Source organism: Mastacembelus armatus, chromosome 23, assembly GCF_900324485.2.
Source record: "Mastacembelus armatus chromosome 23, fMasArm1.2, whole genome shotgun sequence".
Lineage (NCBI taxonomy): Eukaryota > Metazoa > Chordata > Actinopteri > Synbranchiformes > Mastacembelidae > Mastacembelus > Mastacembelus armatus.
The window spans coordinates 13,098,606-13,120,277 of record NC_046655.1 but is presented as its reverse complement, the minus strand read 5'-3'; the positions used below and the strand labels follow the sequence as shown (position 1 = coordinate 13,120,277).

Sequence of the window (21,672 nt, the reverse complement as noted above, 5' to 3'; positions counted from 1 at the left end):
TGTGGCCGACCTGCTGGTTTCAGCAGCACTAAATAAGACTTGATTTGGACAGGGTTGATTGGGATCAACACGGTTTAAATTTCATCTGAGGCTCGTCGACCCAAACCTGTGATTTGTGAGCTGTAAGAGCCATAATCAATTTCACTCGATTACTGTCTTGCCTGAAGAGATTTTAATGTTCAGTTCTGTTCTTTTGTGGCACATTCTGTGCATTTTCCTTTATAATGATCAAGATAAAGATGTTTGTGTAACTGCACAGACTTTGCTTTCACCTAAATCATGATGAACATGGTGATCACTATAAGATATCCTAGAGCACTGAGATACATACCTGTCAGAAAATCAGACAAATGAGAATGAAAATGTACCTGGATCTGTTCAAATGGGACTTCAAAGCTAAAGGACTCGTTGTAATAAGGGTTCAGGGTGTTCTTCTTGATTGTCGTCTTCTTCTTCTTCAGCCTCTTGCCGTTTTGCATCAGGTGGATCTTAACATATGGATCTGAAAGGAAACAAACGTTTTAAGAGGTTTAAAAGTTAAACCTGAAATCCATTATTTTTACAACTTCAGGGCAACTTTTTAACCTATTATAACATTATAAAATTGAAATTGGCCAAGATCTTCACCAGCTAGTCACTAACTGTGTCTATCGTCTGACTCTGGGAAGTTCAAATCTTTATCTGATCGTTTTGTGGCCTGCGGCACGAGGGAGCCAAGAGATTAAAGTTGCAGACCATAAAACCTGAACAAAGAGCTGAAAGACACTAAAATGCTTCATCCAGCTGAGGCGAACTGCAGTCGGGTAATAATTCTGTGTGTTTGTCACAAGCCACCCTTTTACAAACATATAGCCATTTGATTCACTGTTTATTTAAATAGTTATATTAAGATAATTAATATAAACAAACCTTCCCACCTATAGTACCAACAACACCGATAAGTACCTGCAAAGCAAGTGGTTGGCAGTGATTATAAAGCGGGGCCATGAGAGTCCTGTGTGTTTACATCGTTCAGTTAACCTTCCCCCTTCGAGAGCCTCATTTTCATCTGTCCATAGCCATCTCAAGTGGTGCCCAAGTGTTCCACTTCGTCCGTCCTCATCCATTCTCTGGTAATCAGGTAAAGTGTGTGTCTAAACAGCAAACCACCCATCACTTTCGTTTACAATGTCACACTATTCCCCCTGATTTGTTTATGTTATTCCAATTGTCTAAATTGGACGAGGGAGCGTCGTGGTTTGGGCTGAAGGAAACTGGGCAACTTCCTTTTCAGATTGGAAAACAAATACCACATGTTTTAGTTTCATTATAAAGGACTAGGTGAGGCTGTTAATGTGCATATTTAAAGTTATCCTAATGAGTCTAAAATACGGGCAGCTAAAGAATGTATTAACTTCCACTGTAATTTTGAGCGACATATAAAAAGGATCCAAAAGATAAGTGAGAATTAAATAATTACAATGGTTCAAAGAATATGTGCTCCTCTTATCCAGTCCCTTTATATTCACTAAATACAATCTACTGCTGCAGTCGGTTCGTCCTTATTAATTTAGAAAGCCAGAAAATTACTAGGTGACCAAGACACACGTCCCAGTTTATGTTTCAGTTGTCATCTGTGTCTGAATATTACAGACTGGACCAGTGAAGATATCACTGCAAATGTAAACTTTACTGTCACAGCTTTACTCTCCTTATTTATGCACTTTCACTTTATCATCTCTCTTATTTTTTATTCCTGTAATATAAAAAACCATGGAGTCGATTGCTTTCGCTTTTATAGAAAATATAAGGACATCTCTTCAGAACTGCAAAAACAGTTGGCTCATTAAAAATGAATTAATATAAATGAAATCATTTACTACATAAAACCCAGGAGGGCATAGTGTGCAGTGTCAAAAAAGTCAAGCAGATTGTTAAAATTGTGGTTCCACATGCAAAGACCACATAATGACGCTTAATGATTTCAGATCTCAGCCTACAGTCACTTTACAGACTTTACAAGCTAGAGGGGAAAAAATGACTGAAAACCACTTTGAGTAATTTATCATTTAAGACAAAATGCCTCTTGAGGAAGACAAAAACAAATAACCACAATAATCTTAGAGATGCTAATGAGGTAGTCGCTCTCCTGAGGCTAACAATACCCCTTCTGACTACTGAACCTCAGAGCGGTGCATCGGCATGAACAAGACTTTGAATCAGAGCTTATAATTAGTTGTTTAAACACCCCTTACACTGATAATCTGGATTTATCTCCAGATCCCATATACATAAAGTCGTCATCATGGTCCGTGTGTTTTTATGTGTGGGCTGCTCTAAAAAACATCAGCTTTCAGTTGGACGACTGCAGGATAACTAGCAATGGCAAATGCTAAACAAGTGCAGCTGCCTTAATGTTTTATCCAATTTAGAGGGATAAGAACCTGATAAGCCTGGTGTACTCATTCAGGGTAAACTGAATAAGAGAGAGAAAAGCAGTGAAGTACATAGATGACAGAGACATGAGTGAAAATGCAGCAGGCTCCTAATGGAGTGAGGGTCCGTTATTACTTTCCTGCTGCGAGGAGCTGCAGTGCTGGGATGTTAGTGACAAGTGTCATTACAAATAGCTCTGTATATTAAAACAGTGACTGCTACATGTTCTCTATGTGTCATGTGTCCTCTTATATTGGTGACCGTGCCTGAATAAACACAGTGCAACAGGGGATTATGTAAGATAAATCTTCCTGAGACCGGAAAAAAGAAAACACCTGTGGCGCCGCATCACGGCTACCCAGACACCCTTATCTTCCTGGCCAGCAGATGAGAGTTTGGCATTATTGAGTTTTCGGAGGCTTGCCGTACCTCATATCCGGCCCATTTTACCGTCTCATCCCAGACGGATGTAATCGCGCCCATTTTATGGATGAATGGCAGCGCTCCAGATGCAAGCGCGCTTGCTCACATGTGTACAGCACAGAGGCTCGTCTTCTCTGTCCTTAAGGTCACTCATCTGAATCCTGGATCTTGGCCATGGCTTTATGAGGCGATGCATCAGTGGTCCATACATTTCCACCAGGACACTAGAAGCATCTTTCTGGTTAAGTGGCGCACTCTAAGCCAAATCCACTGCAAAGTAGAGCTACTAAAACTGTCTACAGTTAAAGTGGTAACTAATAGGCTGTATTTTAAGCTGTGAATAATTGCCAGCTGGGAGTCATTTGGATTATTTTGGTGAGGGCAGTGCCGATCACCAGCCAAGCTACGACGGTTTTTACATACACAGACATGTTACATCAAGGAAAGAACTGGCTTCTTCCTCAAATATTTCACTGAGTATAGCTACTGCAAGTGCCAAATGAACACCAATACAGAGTTAAATATAGCCTGGCTGTCATCTTAGCTTTGCTCCCATCATTTTGGATTTGCCATGGTGGGTGCAGCCAGGGGTGACTGTCGGTTTAGTTTTACACATTCTACTCACTGGTGATTCACATGCACAGCACACAAACAAAAGCTTTAACAGCAAAACTCTGAGGAGCAGACCCACATAAACCGCCTCCACAGAATCTGATAGAGCTCTTTGTGATATTGTACTGCCGTCTCATTAATTATCAGAAAGCTTAGACATCTCTTTGTAATTCATCTCTGAAATGTGTACCTATCAAGGCTAAGTTCTGTTTCCCTAATAACCGTCAAACTGCTGTATTGTCTCAGGCTGTTCATCATCTTGATGACCCGTCTGGACCTTTACCTTACTGACTGGGAGAAATAGGCCCTGCAGCCAAGAGCTACCAGCCAAGATAGTGAGCTGGAGCACCAGGTTGGGGCAATGTGGCTTCATTACTGCCGACATGGCACCTGTGTGCATTGACAACCTCCCCCACTGTGGCCCATTACCTGGTTATGTGCCGCCTCACAGCCTTCTGGGACAAAACACCTTTTCTACCACTACCTCTATAAGCCCACATGTCCTCATCCTGAGTCGTTTCCAGACACTTAACCTTTGTGTTGGACGCACTTTGACTCTGACTCACCTTTGATGGTGCACCGCGCCAAGGAAAGTCTATTGCAGCTTGACTGTAAAATGCAGCATTTTATACAGATAATAAGTGAAAGATTTACTGCCCCATTGCACAACATAACATGATGCATCTGTGGGAGGTTGAAATAGTTGTCAACCTCCTGGATGACTTTGCCTGCTGCTGCAATTACTGGCTTTTAAAACTGACTTTCTGGTCTTCAGGCTATTTTGCTAAACTGTGAAATGCAGCACTCACTGGGGTTACAAGACTCTTTGAAATCTGATTGCCTACTACCCGATGTCATGGAAATGCCCTGTAAGTATACATTGTTGTGGAGCTGGCTAAAGTAGAGAGAAGTATAAGTTGTCTGTAATGAGGCTGGGATTATTTTGAGACGACAGCTAAAGAGCATGGTGCTCGGTGCATCACTGCAGTTAAGTAGCAACAATCCTGAGGAGCAACAAAACTCAGTCGTACTGCAAATGTCTGCTTTTGTAAGAGACGCAGCACGGAGGAAGATTCGGAAGGATGTTTCATGAGGACCCAATCAAAAGAATTATTTCTGATTATACATTGGTTAATGATAATACCCACATCTTCCTCTGAGCCGTAATTTGGCATGGTAAACAGGATGACAATACTGGAGAAGGCTGATGCCAGGCCATCAATTACTTGTCCTCCTCCTTAAGCTCTGACTGAGCCGCCTGTGGATGGAGGCTAATTATTGTTATTAGAGACCTGCCCATTATTTCATCCATCTGCTACACTTTTAAGTCCATTCTCAGAGCACAAGCAGTTGCAACTAGCACAAATCAAAACTCAAACTGCAATTTAGAGGATATTCTGGTTGTGTGTAATTAGAAACGTGTACTGTGGCATTACTGTACGCTAATAATTCAGCCTGAATGTACACAGATAAAATCTGCTCCAGTTAAATGTAACACATGGTCTCAAACTGTCTCTCTCATGTCTATAAAGAGAAACATGGCGTTCACAGTGAACAAATTCACACCTTTTCAATACTGGCTAATCGATGTGACTGACAACTCTAAATGCTGACAATGTCACGATGCAAATGGCCACAGGTAAGTGCCAGTGGCATTTAATGGCAGTGGGAAGGTTCATTTTTCTGCCAGATGGCTGCTTGTGTTGGTCTAGTAGAAGGAAGGATGCTCCGAGCTTTTAATGTGTGCTGTGTTACTGTACTGCTGGATGTTTAGGCGTATATGGAGAGACTGGGCTGTCAGGCAGAAAGCAAGTGGACCCAGGTGTATGGTAATTGTAGCAGAAAGAGTCGGGGACTGGAGGTAAGTGTGCACCGGGGAATTTTAAATGAAACCACAGAAGAAAGTCAAAGGAGAGGGGGGGGGTAACTTATTGTGTGAGTCTGGATTTGTGCTCTCAGATTGTGCATGCAGGACTGCATGTGTGTGTGTGTGTGTGTGTGCGATGTAATCAAAAGTTAGATACTGGCCAGTCAATACCCGTCTAGCTCTCAAATGATGAAATCAGGGCTATTTGTTTATATGGTGTATGCTATAACTGATCAGTATTACAAAGGGAAAACTCAAACTCATTATTATATTGAGTGAGCAGAATGGATTTAATAAAGTCTCGGGCATAATCTGCCTCAGACCATATCAATCCTGAGGCGTGACAGGTTGTGGACATGGGTCTCATAACGCATGCAAAGATTCGACCATGTTTCTCTGGTAACTGTCAGCCTTGATCTGAGGCAAACCAGCATCTCATCCTTCAAGGCTGTAAGTGAAGATTATACTCAATCATTTAGTCAATAAGTTTAGAAAAAAATCCAATCAAAAACCCAAAAGCTATTCAGTTTGATGTGATATAAGAGAAGCAGCAAATACGAACATTGGCTGGAGGCAGCGAATGTTTTCTATGTTTATTTTCTGATCACTGGCTTATCAATTAATAGGTTTCTGAGGGAAATCACTTATGTTCAGAGAAAATATAATTTTCGCCACTCTAAAATCCAGACAAACTGTAATACACTCATGATTCTGTACTTGCAGTGTAATTGTAGTGAATTAAAATGTGGTTGTATTTGAAGCTGCGACGTGCAACAGCTGGCTCCACCATACACCTCTGGCCACATTGCTGACTTGCCCCCACAGGAAATACACAGTTTTATAAAATTAGATTCCTTCATTTCTGCTTCACAGTACAACATTCAATCTGTTCTGTGTGGAAACTAACGATAAGTCTGCAAACCCACAGTGGATTAGTGTAGGGTCCTGGGATTTGTGAAGCTATTATGCTTCCGGGCCCTAAATGGAACATCTGTCGCTCTTTGACTGATTGACTGACTCAGTGTGTGAGTGTTACAGTCACAAACACTGTTTTTTGGTGTTGTATGTAAGATTTCACCCCCCCTCTTCTGCCCTCACAAGTGGCACATTGGGTTTCCATGACATCAAACGTGATATTCACACTCTTCAGCTATTGATCTTTATCCTACACTGGCGTGTTATTGGCACTACAACACAGCAGGACTTTGTTTCATTATTTGTCCTTGTCCATGCATTTCTTACTATTTTGTCTTCATTAGTGCATGATATAATAATTAGGGTTTGCTTGTGTCGTCCATGTAACATTAGGTCTGACCAGGTCTGAACATCTGTACAGAACATGAAGTTTGTTTTGGAGAAAATCTCTGTTAAACCTGTCTTTTTCTGTGACAAATGTATTCGTGACCAGCGCTGTGTTTGGGTGGTTGCTGAAAAAAAAAAAAACCTTGTAGGAGAGGCAAAGTGAGTGCTGCAGTGCGTGTATAATTACAGACAAAGGCCCTGTCAGAGGGAAAGTCAGTGGGCACACACACACACACACACACACACACACACACACACACACACACGCACACCCTCCTCACCTGACAAGCCTCCCACGTCCATTTTCTTCAGGTTTTTGGCCTCGAGGATGACCACGGTCAGCTTGCCAGCAGTGGGGACGTATCGCAGGGAGAAGCAGATGTCACCCAGTTTCTCTTGCTGGGGGAGAGTCAGACATTGCAGAGGTGAGAACAGTTTTAACAGCAACTATGAAAGCCAAATTTACTGCATCACATGCTCAGAGGCTCACTGAGAGTTTAGATGAGGGGAAAAAATAGCTCGTAAATTCCCCTCCATAGCACATCATAAATTGTTCAGTGAGGCAAACATGAAGCTTGGGTTTGCCTTTTTGCCATGTTTAGTGTGCTGATGTTTATTTATTTCTGCTCTACACAGACAGTCTTTAATGTTTAAACCTTCAAATACCAGGGTGTTTGATGAAAAGCAGTAAAAGGTTAAAGTAAGATGCACTGACACCAGGTTACTGTTTACAATTATTACAGTGACAGGATGCATATCTGCATAAAACAGGTGAAAACGTGTCTGAAACTGCTTTAAGTGCACACATTTCTCTGCCCAGTGCTTTCTACTGCACAACAAGCACAGACAGATCAACATAAATAATTCAGGTGTGTAACTGTAAAATAAAAATAATAATAATAATAATATTTGGAGTTCACATATCATTTAATGACCATGATGGTGTCTAGTGATTCAGTTTTCAGGACAAGCTGCTAAGAAGGTAATTCCTCATATGAGCCAGATTTGCTGTCTCATTGTAGAAATGGACATAAGACTGAAAAATAGAGAACAAGTGCAGGACAAAGGTTATGGCAAAAACAACTGTGCTATTAACTTAAGAAAAGCAGCTATGGGAAGTTTATAATATACAGTGATTGACTTCATCACATCCAGGATGCTGCTGAATAAATATGATAGTTATCAATCAGTTTAACTAAATTCAAATTGATGTGAAATATTATTCATATGCTGCTAGTACTATTGAAGTCACAACAGAGCATTAACACTATATGTTACAAAAGCATTCAAAACTTAAAATGTATAGCTCACAGAGTGAAGTCAGGTTTAAAACATATGACGCATAGATTGGAGATTTATTTAAAATATAAATATCACCTATTCAAAGTTCCCTTTCAAAGGGCAGCTTCCATCTGATTTCATTTCACAGCTTCAGTGTCGCAGCAAATCAAATCGTACAAAAAGTGCATGTTTTCAGCCATCTACTATGGATTTGGTCTCTTGTTTTGGTTTGAATTGGCTCCCACCTTTGTTCTTCACTCTTCACTTTGCTGGAAAAGTACTGCAATCAATTCACTAGTTGACACAAATCACCATCACAACATACTCTCATTATCACCCACAGAACGGAGGGGATTTCATATTCTGGCCATATCCCCAATCAACACAAGGAGCAGGCACAGTCAATATCTCTCTCGGATCACACCTGCTAGACATGTCACCATTTTGAATAGAGATTAGAAATCAGAAGCAAATCGGACTTGAATATCGACCTTTGGCTTATACCAGGAGTCTGTCATCAAGTTTCTATCATCTCCTCATGCAGAAAAATATCTGCGATGTGTTTTCTACTGTAAAGGAGCCCCACCCAATCACTTATTTAAAGATCCTGACTGGCTGCTGCACCAAACAACAATCACTAATTGACTGGCTTTGATGACCAGGGTTGGGTTGTAATCAACACAAATACACAAATACTCCCTGGGGGCCAGAGACAGGGAGCTGCCTGTCAACAGCAGTAACCAGACTCCTTAATATTTTCTTTAATATTGGCCAGTGAAAGGCCAAGTGCTGCCTTTTCAACTGAAAGGGCATTTTTACAACCTGCTTCTTTGTATTTGACATTAACAGTAGAACAGAAAGTACTACCTGTCTGCAGGTGGAGTATTAAATCTTACATTTTATTCATTCTGCTTCCTTTTTACTGAGCTCACTGCTAATAGATTTATATGTGGGCTGCTCTTTGGACTGATCCTTATATATAACCTTAAAATAACCTCTTCAAATAAAGCAGAGGAAAGAGTACCTAATGCTTCCAACTCTCAGAAAGAAAGGTATTAGGAATATTTTTCAAAATGTTACAACTGTTCCTTCAACCTCAAGACAGTCTAAAAAACACCAATAGGTGCAATTGCTTCGCTGCCATGGCAATAGAGTCATTTTCACTTTGGAAGGTGCAATTTTCAGCTACTGAGGCAGACACTTATTTCTGCAAACCATCTAGTGCACCCAATCTGAAAAAGTTCTAAACAAATGGATCATGTGTTGTCACTTCTGTGCATTCCCAATTACCATTCAGCACCACATAATGCTGAGACCATTTATAGCAATAATATTAACAACATAACAGTTACAAGATTTAAAGGAGCAATACCCACGGTCCACTTCGACAACCACCCCCTGCTCAGCCTGCAAGCTGCAAATAATTGCATTAAATTATTAGGTGCAGTTGTGCAACCAAACGCTAAGGAAGCACAGTGATGCCCTTCAACTCAACAACAACACCAGCCGTTCAACACTGCTATAATTAACCTTTAAAGCAAACCACCGTAATGTTGAAAGTGTGGTTGCCCTGGAAACACATACTATATGCCATGACATTTACCCTGAAAATTGAATCTCCTGAACTGTTGCCTGGAAAGTCACACTTCTATTAATTGAAGGGGAAGTGGGCATGTGATTAAGTGACATTTCCAGGAGAGATGGATTACATCAGATACGGCATTAGATTTGTTGTTCAACCACAAATGGTTTGCTGAACACAGCAAAATAGTCATTGTGTGACTACTTATGGAATAAAAATACTCTCATTACTGAATCAGCAGCTAGTAGAAATAAATCTTTGACACAGATCTGACAACAGGCAGGTGCTGTGAAGTCATTTCTACTCTGCTCTTTTCCCCTGTTCTTGAGGAGTGACTGATCTGTTGGTGTGTGTGTGTGTGTGTGTGTGTGTGTGTGTCTGCCTGCATGTTGCACCAGCCTTACCTCCTCCTTCTCAGCGCTCTGCAGATCCCGCCACTCCTCCGTTATGTGGCTGAAGTCCACCTTGTTCATGGGCACCTTGATGTCACCGATGGCATCGTGCTTGGAGAAGCGGTCAAAGTCATACACCGTCATTACCAGCGTCTTCCCACCAAGCTCTACATAGGGGACCTAAGCAAGATGACAAGAAAAAATTCAACACCCAACAAAAAACAACACAAACACAAAATCTACGGTTCCCCCAAGTTCATATCGAACCATTTAACAGGTGCAGGTGTTCATAGAGATATTGTGATATTTCAGCAAGTTTGTTCAGTGTCCCACATGTTTGCATCCAAACAGCATGTCAGTGCTGGTGCTTCTTGAGAAAACCAACAGCTAGTTATCATGTTGTCAAAAGCTGAAGTGATAAAACATGATTTATTATTAAGGGTTTTCAACCACTCACTGCAGGAAACAAATCATTCTCTTGTGTTTCTTCATTGATTTAAAGGCCATGTATGTGGTGGTGTATCTGCATTAGACTGAAATTATATTCAGTTTTATATATACAGTTTTATACTCAAGGTTTCAGCCCCAGGGCCTTCAATCTGATATTATCAGACTTGGGTTTTGACAGAAAAAAATTTGTGTTGCAGATATTCTAAAGTAAATTACATGTCATGCAGAGTCAGATTGGTGTGTCTGTGGAGTGGGCGGAAGCCGATGTGGGTGCTTTGGTTTTCAAATCAATCACTACTCTTCCAGCCCTCGCCCTGACAGATGGTGTTATCAGGCCTGCATGAGTAAAAGACAGGTGAGGGGGGGGCAGTACTTGTGATCCTTGATTGCCTTCAATTTTGGTACGAAAGTTATTAAATGGAAACAGCTTGTTAAACACAAAAAATTAGAGTAAGGGGAGATAAGAGTCACTGGTTTGTCCTTGACATTATCTCACAAAATCATCTTTTATCCTTGACGCTGTAATGCTCCTTATAATTGCCTGTCCTGTGCTTTTCCCCCCACAGTGCATCACAGATTTGGAATTATAAAAATACACATAAACCTGGTATAGATATGGATATCACATCATATTATGCTTAACTTACACCAAACACCTGCGCTCTTCACTCTCGGCTGAATAACAAAACTTTCCCTACTGCTGAGCAACAGCGATGCATCCATTACGGCTGAGGCACGGCTAGGGTGTAGTGGTGCATGTGCCTGTGTTAATCCCAATCACACCGAGCCTCAGTGTGTGTGTGTGTGTTTGTGTGTGTGTGTGTGTGTGTGTGTGAGTCTAACTGTGTGTGAGAGATATTCTGTCAGGAGCTTGTTAATGTGCCAGCTGGTTGCTGTCTCCACACCTTTCCAGTATTCATGGCTGCATGCAAATCAGTTTGTCAGTGGAACCAAAAGATCTCTAGCTACAAAAAGCTCCTCAAATGCACAAATATTTACAGCATTTGTTGGATGCAAAATGAATTAAACTTTCATTGGTGAGGGTTACCTTGAAGGTGAACTGCTCATTGAAGACAGGGTTGAGGGTCTTCCTGTGGACCTTGGTCTCAAACTTCTTCTTCTTGTCGGGCAGCAGGTAGACCTTTACGTATGGGTCAGATGTGCCACCCATGTCCATAGCAGGCAGCTCTGCAGCCTGGATGATCCCCACCATGAGCTAAAAGAGGAACAGAAAATTAAGGAAAGATGAGACTGTTGATCACTGGATATGATCATGACTTGAGTCTTGTTCTTACAGGGAACCTGTATGTTATAGAAATGTCTAGAAATAGGTAAGAACACTGGATTCCTAAGTCTTGTCTTTTGATGTAACTATTAATCAGTCCTTTATAATGGTGTTTAAAATGATCCAGCGTCATTTTGATTGGATATGGCACCACCATTAGAAGGTTATAGCTGTGGAGTTCATAAAGGTCACCATGTGTCAGACTAGGACTGAGAGGACTGTTTCTCCTCACATAAGGCTGATAATTGATAATCACAATGGGGGGCCAGGGAGCCTGATTGACCTGCCAGTCAGAGGCTCTGCTCAATAGGCTCTCAAGAGGCCCAGCCAGTCAGTCAATCAACTTCCTATCAGGCAGCCATCACACAGCAATCTGGAGGCTGACCAGGGCACTCAGCCATGGCGCTCTACAGCTGTCAGGAGCTTCATCAGTTCACTGTGTGGTGTTACTAGTGATGTAGTGGTAAATAAATTGGGCAACAATGGCTGCCAGTTAATTTTAAAGACAACTAACATTTCCCAGTAGTTGAGCAGATCTAAAAGCTAAAACAGGTAAATCTGTGTGCTGCCGTCTCCATTGTGCTAAAAGACCCTGCTGCTGTGTGCCTTTGTAAATACTTTCCAACTACGTTACTGACAATTTATGCAGTTTATGTGCATTTACACTTCACTTTATACCTGGGCACAGCAAGTATCGACAGATTTGCACTGAATGGCGGCGAGTGGAATGACAGTGTGTGTGTAGTGTTGATAATGCAAGGTTAATGTTCTGTGAATACACCACAGATAGGCTGCATACGAGTACACACAATGAGTACACAATGAAAAGTATGGAACACGTTAGATTAATGAACTACTCCCCAGGTTATGCACAACATTTTCTTGACATTACCTTGAATAACACTCTACAAATACTGAAATGAGATCCTGTCATGATTTCCTGACATAAAATAAGTACTTTGACATAAACATTATTTCTATAATTGCACATTTGCTTGTAACTTAGGATCAGTCACTGTAAAACAGTCACATACCTCAGCAGACAAACGGAAGATGTGCAATTACTCTAGCTGCCATTTACCTGAACCTAAGTCTAATCGTGTTTTGCACTGCAGGGCTATGAAGCAGCATTTGGATTTTAAGTGTAGCAATTCATCCCTGCATGCTGTCCTGATTTTCACCTGTCCATCAGCACAGTCTGTGGCAGATACAGCCTGTCACACCATCTATGTTTGAAAAGGCACCGATGCTTGAGACCAGATAAGAGCAGGAAGTGGTTGGAAGTGTTGATATGTAATTGGACCTTTCCTGATGCTGTATAACCCTAAACCTGACAGGCACATCACACGCTGAAGTAGGTTTTTCTAAATTCTCAAAAATCAAACCAAGCAGACGTCTGTAGGAAAATTATGTATAAATGGCGTTTGCCTAAATTTCACTTAGTCCCCAACTGTGATTCCACTCCGCTTTTACAAAATTCACTTAGACCTTCTCATTTTCTCGAAGTGGAAGACGTGACCCCTTCAATTACAATAACTAAGTAATTTGGTGTTAAATGGTAACCTTCCAGCTGCTACCATTTCATTTTAAGTTCTATTTCTTCTATGCACAGCATGTAGCCTACATGTCTGCATGGTATTCTCATTATCAATTCAGCTACAGATGTAATAAAACATAATAGCCAGATGTTCCCATAGCCAAAGGTAATGTCTTCAAAATTGCTAGCAGGCAAAAGCCCATTCAGTCTGCACAGACTGGACAAGGTGAAACCGCTCTAGGGATGTCAGTTGGTCAGTCCACCACTTAGGCCAGATTGAAATATCTCATTAATTATTAGATTGACTGGCTTAACCAAATTATCTATCCATGGAGCCCAGAGGATGAATCCTAATGACTTTGGTGATCCCTGACTTTTCACTTTTGTGGTTTAAATTAAATCCATCGACTATGCTGACCATATTTAAATCCTCAGGTTGAACTGTAATAACACCGTCAATCCTTTATTCTTCAATAATCGTAGCCAAACAATAAACGTGACGGCTGCCCATCAGAAGTCTCCAGATGGTGTCTTCAAATAGCTTGTTTTGTGTAGCTAACAGGAAAAACCCAAACAGATTCGCTTGTGTTTTTGGAACAACCTATCTAAAATTTTGAACAACTGACTAATGGACCATCACGCCGTGACATTAAAAACAAAAACAACTGTGGCTGTGTGTTTGCACATCTGTGTGGGCGTCTGTGTTTAGCTAAGGACTTGGCCCTATCACAGCAGAAAGCTGTTGGTATTAACCCCTCTCTGTTTGTGTGTTACTCTTCAGTCCAGTGAACAGCACACTGACCAGAACGGACACACGGTGGTGATTCAGCCTTTGGCAGCTAATCTGGGAGGGCTTTTGTCCCATTGCATCACGGCCCCGCTGTGCGACTCCACACACACATGCACGCTTTTAAGAAAGACCAGTAGGCCTTTACCTGATAAGCATTTACTGCACCATTGTTAAGGTGTGTGAAATGAAATGTCAAAGAGAAATTCTGAAATAAATAATAAAAAAGAAATAATATGAATGTTTTGAAACTCATCCCGCCTGGATAATGGGCTTTAAATTCAGATCTTGGGACTGGACACAATGCAATAGGCCTGCTCTGGACCTGCAGAAAGAGCAATGAATATGGTAATGATGTTGAAAGTAGGAATGACATTATAATTCTCTTCCTGCTGTGCTGAGAGGGCTCTTTGTGGTCCATTTGCTGTGTATATGCCACATGTAGGCACGCTGTCACTTGCTGAGTGATTTGGATCTTTTACAAAACCTTTCGTCTCATTAGTGTATAAATCCAGTGCCATCAACACCAGGGGCTGCAGCCATTTGTGGTGGTTAACAGACAGAAACAAAGCTGTGACATTTTGCCACAAGGACTTGACATTAATCTGGACGTCTTTTCCCATTTAGCCTGAGCTTTTGTCTTTTGCCTCAATAGTACACACTCCAGCATTTCCCTCGAACATACAGAGACAGAGTTTTTAGTCCATCGTAGGATGTCAGTCTCTTCTAAATACAATGAATTAATTAGTGGTGTGTAGAGCAGGATCTGCCATAGTTTATAAGATTTAAATAAATTAGTGTGCATGTCCTGTCTGTGAAGCCTACTGATGACACTTTGTTGTTGTTTTAGCAGAAAAACTACTGTAGGTTTCCAGAGGTCCATAAACACCTGCACCAAAATAGGCCATTGTGGGTCATAAAGTAAGTATTATTCATGTAATGAATAAATGCCTACAAAGAGAAAGGAGAAGCTGTGCAATGATAGATGATTTTCACAGCCGGTGAGGGCCGGGTTAGCACTCTACCTTGAAGTGTTTACTTTGGGAAAATACATAAAAACATGGTGTTTAGACACAGACATCATGGGACAATATACTGAGTACTTTCAAGTACACACCAGGTGATCAAACATAATATTTTACTGCAAAATTATCCCAAGACCAGTCAATACTGCCTTGCCCCCTCAGAAAGAGTCACCACTTATTTAGTAAAAATGGAAATTTCCCACACAGCCATGCACTTTAAGAAGGAGCCCATCAGCCAAAGCATGAAACTAATCACCTGTTCTCCTTGAGTAGTTTCATAGTGGTCACACTGTTTGCAAGGCCTGAGGAGTGAAAAAAATAAAAATAATAAAAAATTCCTGAAGGCCACTGTGCCTCTGGACTGTGTCTGTCACTGGGCTGAAAGTGGGTCAGGTGAATGGCTGCGTCCTTGGGCGTTCAGGTGTTCCTGTTGTGAGTGGCTTTAACTTCAGAGGTGGCAGTGAGCTGAGCCTGGCTTCTCTGAGGTCACTACCATAAAGCATGAAAACTGTCACCCATCCATTCCACTTTAGCTGCACCGTGAAGCTTATTACCAGTGTAATCAAGAACCTCATACAGAGACCTGTCACTGCCTCGTACTACATGACAGATCAGCTCTGTGAAATCTAATACTGTCCACATAATATCCCCTTTTCTCGAAATGACTCAATATATTGTCTTTTTCTCTCTGAAAGAAATAAAGTTCTGGTTGACGGACGACTGCAGCTTTGAATTAGCATCATTATTGGCTCTGTAATCTGTGTACTGATCAATGCTATACAGGTCAAGTGCTCTGAATGATTGATTATTGGGAAGTGAAAGGGGCACAGAGTGCAGGGAAGCATCTTTGCACTGATTAAAGATGAGGCAGATGTACTTGTGTCAGTGGGTATAGGAGCAGTTAGTGTTACCGTCAAATCTCAGGCTGTCAGTTCTGTTCAGAACGGGGAGTTAGCGAGCCCAGTGAGGGACAGCACTGTGTTCACACACCATGTCTATTATCTGTCACACAACATCTGGCGCCAGAAGTTGATGCGCTTCCTCATTCTGCTTTTTAAAACTCAGTCGCTGGAAAAAATAAAGCAGATGGATATCTGCAGGGGCTGTTCTCAATCAAGCAGAAAGAAACAAACACATTCAGAGATGAATGAAATCCCAACAGTGTACTGCATCTTTTAAATGGCTCAGTGGCTAATCCAAAAACTTGACCACCATTATCTGCCTGTGAGATTGCTCTCAAGCGTCAGTGACAGAACCGTGTTTACAGCGATGGTAATGTAACAAAAGCAGAATGTTGTGAAAAACCTGGGTTTGGTCCTGATTAATCTCTGGAGGTTGGGTGTGACCATACTTACGAGAGGGAGGACCATTTGCAAAAACGACACACACACACAGATTTGGAGAGCAGATCCTTACCGTGTTCTCTGTGAAATTGTAATCCAGGGAGTATTGTAATTTGCCCAGTTTCTGGTCCTCTTTGGGCTCAGCCTCTTTCTCCGTTTCAGTCAGCCCTGTCTCCGCATCCTCCTCATCCTTCAAGGCCTGAAGGAGACACCCACCAAGAGTCAGTGTCGCCTGTTTGTCGCTGGCGCTAGCACCCAGCCAGCCGTTCCCCGCCTAGGTCCTGCCAGTGGACCTACTCCTGTAAAAGCTGCCAATTGTTTTATGACGTATAAGGGGGAAACGGGGGAAGCAAGCACTAAAACACCATAGCAGTTAACACCAGGACATGCTCTGTGATGCACTAAAGCCCCGGACCTCGTCCCCTGATGATGCTTTTCTATCATTCTCTGGGTGTTTCTGTCTAAAGGGAGGAAAGATCAAATGATGGTGCCAGAGATGAGAGTGGGCAGGCATTAGAGGAAGAAAGGGAGAGGGCAGAGACACAAAGAAAGACGACAGGAAAAAGGATTGAGAGAGATGCTTCGGGAAAAGATCAAAGTCATTTCCCTTCATTATTTCAGGAGGATCAAGTCTTTGGTAAAACACATATCAACTGGGAAGAGTCTGAAGTGGCAAAGAGTGAGAAGTGAAGTTGGCCTTTCGCTAGCCTGGCACTGAGGTGAGGGGACAGGTGGTGGTGGGGACACAAGAGGTGTGGGGTGGAGGAGTTTGTTATAAGACCAACATGCGAGTGAAGAGGCAAAGACTAGTTCTCAAGGTCATTCATTTAGCATCAAAAGTTGCCTTCCAAGATGTCTCTTTTGTTAGGCATGCAGGGCATTCTCTGTCGAACAAACCGGTGCTCTCGTGTGATTCCCCATTCCCAAGTCTGGTTACGCCCTCAGACATACAGTCACATTGTCATCATACCCCTAAAGCTTTAATGTTAACCTCTATGTCAATGGTAGCTAGAAGCGTCATGCCAGCAGTGGGTGGACAGGTGTTGGTACAGGGGGTTGTAATGTACATCGGGGCCTGCTCCTATTAGTTTGTCAAGTTGCTCATGTGAAAGCCAAAGGCTGAACAACACTGATAGGTCATAGGTCATTTCTGCTGAGCCACTTTTGTCTCTGCCTTTTGCGAGTAGTTTTAAGGTTTTTTTTGACACATGAAGAGGGAAAAGCGGAGCAGGTGAAATGACTGAGGAAATAATATGTGTATTTTATGAGATGAATCCAACTTCTGTGCATCTTTGCTCCCGGAAAAGCATGATCTGTTTCATCTGGACAGACAGATGTGAATGCAAATAAGCTTCTTTTTCACCGTAAGTTGTAAAATAACATTTACTGTTAGAGCATCTCAGTCATTCTATATGTGTCTGCTGCCACACACTTGCAATAAAAAACTAATAATGAAAAGGTAGGAGACTTTAGCTTGGCACAAAAAAAATCAGTGTGGTTCAACCTTGTCAATGCGCACCCAGTGTTTTTTCATACATATATATGTGTATATGCAGGTTGTACACACATATATACAGCAGATATACATGTACTGTATGCATAGTTACATATATTTGGTTCTATGAGAGTAAGTTGTTGTCAAGAGGCTATAAAAAAAACGTCAGAGCAGCAGGCTTAAGAAGATCCAACAGCAATTGGGAACCTACCGCCAGTGACCATCCCGAACAGTCATCAGACACAACACAGATAAGGAGGACATAGAAGGAAGAAACACAAATTAAAACAACCACACAAAGGAGTTAACACACCAGAGTCTGGGCACACCAGGAGAAATGACCGCTTGCCTTGGAAGTGGCAGATTCACCGATCTTACAGATTAGTTATTAAGGTGACTGATAACTCAGGGCGATTATTTTGATTAATAGCTATTTGAAAATAAAACTGGATTGTACAAAGGAACTGAGAATATTGGAAATTAATGGAAAACCTTGTCCTCTCTCCACGTAGTAATGTAAGGCACTGCAGCTATTTGAGCGACCTTGCAGCTTCTTACTGTTCTCTGTCATATAGAGCCTTTAACACTGAAGCCTTAATTTAAGCTTTCTCCTACAATAAGTACATCAAATGAAGTATGAAAACACTGTCAGTTTCCGTCTACAGTTCTGATCCACCTCTGATTGCAGAGGTTTTGCAGCAAATGAAACACACTTCGTACTTGTTTCCATCAAGGGCAGCAGCATAATGATGCTCCGCTGGCACAATTAATATGCCAACTCCATTTAAAGTGTCATCATTTCACAGCGTCCCATCCTCTACTGCTGAAAGCCAGTGTTTCAGTGAATTCCCCTCACATTTGTTTATCGTTCGGTGATGTCATTTCTCTGGGTGGATACCACTTCATTACACGGCAAAAGTTACTGGCACTCTTCAAAACGCGAGCAGGCGTTTACATGACAAAAAGAAACACTCACAGGAAAGAAAAGTAGGAGAAGAGAGAAGCACAGACTCTCTTCAGTCTGAAGCCATTTAAATGACTTTCATTAACTCTCCTGTAATTACACTGAATTCCTTTATTTTAATTATATGGTTAAATATCGTAAGTGATACTGTGTGTAACTAACAAAATTCAGTATCAATATTAGCTATTGCATAAAGAATGTGAAGGTTTTAAGAGCCATATTTGCAGTGAAATAACATACTGAAAGAGTCCAATTTTCTTTTTTACATCAGAAAGACTAAAAATTATAAAAAGAAAAATTTTAAACACAGCAAAAAACTAAACATGAGTGAGTGTATTAAAGACATACAGTATTTCAAGACACATCGTAGTCAACTTCCACCATAGCACAGAAGATACAGCAAAAACAAAATGATTTGGCAGTATGTTATCAAATTAGCATGTATTAGCAGCGTTGTTTTTCTGAACATGAACAACAATAGTTTAAAGTCTTTACCTCGGTTTTGGCTCCATCCTTGACGTCCTTCATGTTGATGGCATTTTTGCCCTTGTCTTTGCCCTTCTTTTTGTTTTTCTTCTTGAATATCCATTTTTTGCAGATGCAGAAGCAGCATGCTAACACCAGAATGATCGCCACAAAGGCAATAGAGACAATGGCCCATGATGGCACTGGGGAAACAACAAATGGGAGAGAGTCTGGATTAGTCTTCTGCAAGAAAATAAACCTGCACCTTGAAGAGAAGAAAACAAGATTTAAGTGAACTTGGCCAATGCATCATCTGAGCTGAAGTTCCAAAAAGTAGTGAATATAACAACTGACAGGTGAAATACAAGCAGGAAAATGTGGGCACCTGCAGAGCTGGGACACCGGATCAGCGCCCAAGTCAGAAAGTGGCAGACTCCTAATGATTGGTCCTGACTAGCAGGACAAGACCTGACTGAACGACTTTCGCCAATTTTGTGGAAGTAACAGATGTTGGCATTTTTCCACTTGCCATTTAAAAAAAAGATTCTCAGACAGCCGACACTTTCACAGCAGTCACTGGCATCATGGAAGTTGCTGGGGCAGAGTGGAGGTAATTTTGCAGGCTGTGCATGAAGAGGCATTAACAGAGGTATGACCATGACAAGCCAATGGAGCAGTAAAACCATCCTGGATTAGAGGGTTTGACACAAATTGTTCGCATGCTCTGAGCTCCCACATTACCTTTAAAGAACAGAAGAAAATTAGTCTTTTGTGTTGACATCTAAGCCTTTGTATGAATTCTTAAAGGCAGGCTGCTTTAAGACATACTTTTCTTAAAAGCTGAGCTGCTCAGATGAACTTGACGTTACAGGTAAAAAGTGGTGGGGATGATAGGGCCTAGAATTATTTAAATGTCCATGCATTCATTAACTTTTCTATCACATTTCTGTCAGTAGCTACTAGCTGCATATCACAATATTCTTTAACAATATTAAAAGTAGAGCAGGTGAAACATTTTTTAAATTTCTCTTTTCATCCTGATGGCAATGAATAAATTAAATGCATTGACAACATCATAATCAACCAACTGATCATTTTATTTAGCCCCTGAACAAAACCAATGGATGGCTGATCTGATTGTCAGACCTACTTCCTAATTGCCATTGTAATCAATGCACAAGCCAAGAGTCTCCCATAAGACATTGCAGGCAGACATGTTACTGCTCTCTTCCACTTACAAATTCAATAAAGCTACAACTGAAATTAAGTTGGATGCTGCAAAAAAACAGAATTGATATTGATGTAGCTTTTTAACAATGGGGACAACTAAGAGCAGGATTTAGGCTAAAAGTGACCAGATTGATTTTGTTTTGTTTAGGGGGATTTATTTTTTAGAAATCTGTAATATTAGCCAACATAACTGCTATGTATAAATGATCCCAATGCTAAAATTAGCTAAGGTATGTCTGAATGATCCATGAGAATTATAGTATATGTGATCTGGTGGAGTCAGAACCAAACCATCCTTTTTCCAGGATCAACTATACCGTTAATTACTCATTAAACACAACCTGGATCTGATTAAGCAGCAGAACATTGATGGAGAAATAAATAAACAAACTATCCGATTCAAGTAACATTTTACAGTCAGACTGTAAAAACTGTAATACTTTTGACGGCCAACTGAAATCATTGTGCTGTGACTACTGTCCTCAGTTTGCTTTTATGATTAAAACGGTTTCTAAGATAAATCAGAAAACGCTATTTGCCGTGAGTGACACGTGAGTCATTGTTTTTGCCTCCACATGACAGTATGTTGTTGGCCTAGCGTATGGACTTGACTGGAGAAATTGGACAACCGGTAGTCAACTCTGTCACCTACAGACTGTGAGAGACTCAGCTCGGCGACATAGTGACAGCTCTAACAGCCAGGTGCAAACACAGTGACAACTATCTCAACTATAATCAGCAGTCGGCTACTGCTTTCTGGTGCACACACACACACACACACACACACACACACACACACATACCATGTATGCAACACACACAAACTTAAGGATGGAAGGAGAAGTGTGTTGTTTTAAGTACCGGAGAGACGGTATGAAGTCCAGATGGGCTGAAAATAATGAGAGACCCCACAACAGGCTTCAGCATCCATAATCATTAGCCCTTCATTCCACTTTGCAACACCTGGCAGCCCACCCCTCATTTTAATAGAGAAGAATAAGAGACAAATGAGCCAATTTTAGGAACACGTTTTTGGGTTTGTCAACGCTTATCGACTAGTCTGAGAGGCCATTTTGGACATACAGCATACAGAAAAACATATAAATATATGAGAAAGAAAAAAATCTCACAAAACAAACCCAGTTTCTGTTGTGGCTCATCTTAAGAAATAGAAATCCAACAAACCAATAGCTAACAAATACCAGGTCAAGCTGCAG

General features: G+C 41.2%; 1 protein-coding gene across 1 annotated transcript in view; it reads right to left on the bottom strand.

Moving 5' to 3' along the window:
* syt1a (synaptotagmin Ia) overlaps window positions 1-21,672 on the bottom strand; it is a 62,967-nt gene that overhangs the window by 2,133 nt on the left and 39,162 nt on the right. Inside the window, exons 3-8 of the mRNA XM_026326937.1 lie at window positions 19,256-19,428; window positions 16,375-16,491; window positions 11,373-11,540; window positions 9,887-10,054; window positions 6,901-7,018; window positions 369-502 (exon numbers count right to left, since the gene is read on the bottom strand). Of these exons, the coding sequence (XP_026182722.1) occupies window positions 369-502; window positions 6,901-7,018; window positions 9,887-10,054; window positions 11,373-11,540; window positions 16,375-16,491; window positions 19,256-19,428 (878 nt within the window). The remainder of the gene's footprint in view (window positions 1-368; window positions 503-6,900; window positions 7,019-9,886; window positions 10,055-11,372; window positions 11,541-16,374; window positions 16,492-19,255; window positions 19,429-21,672) is intronic.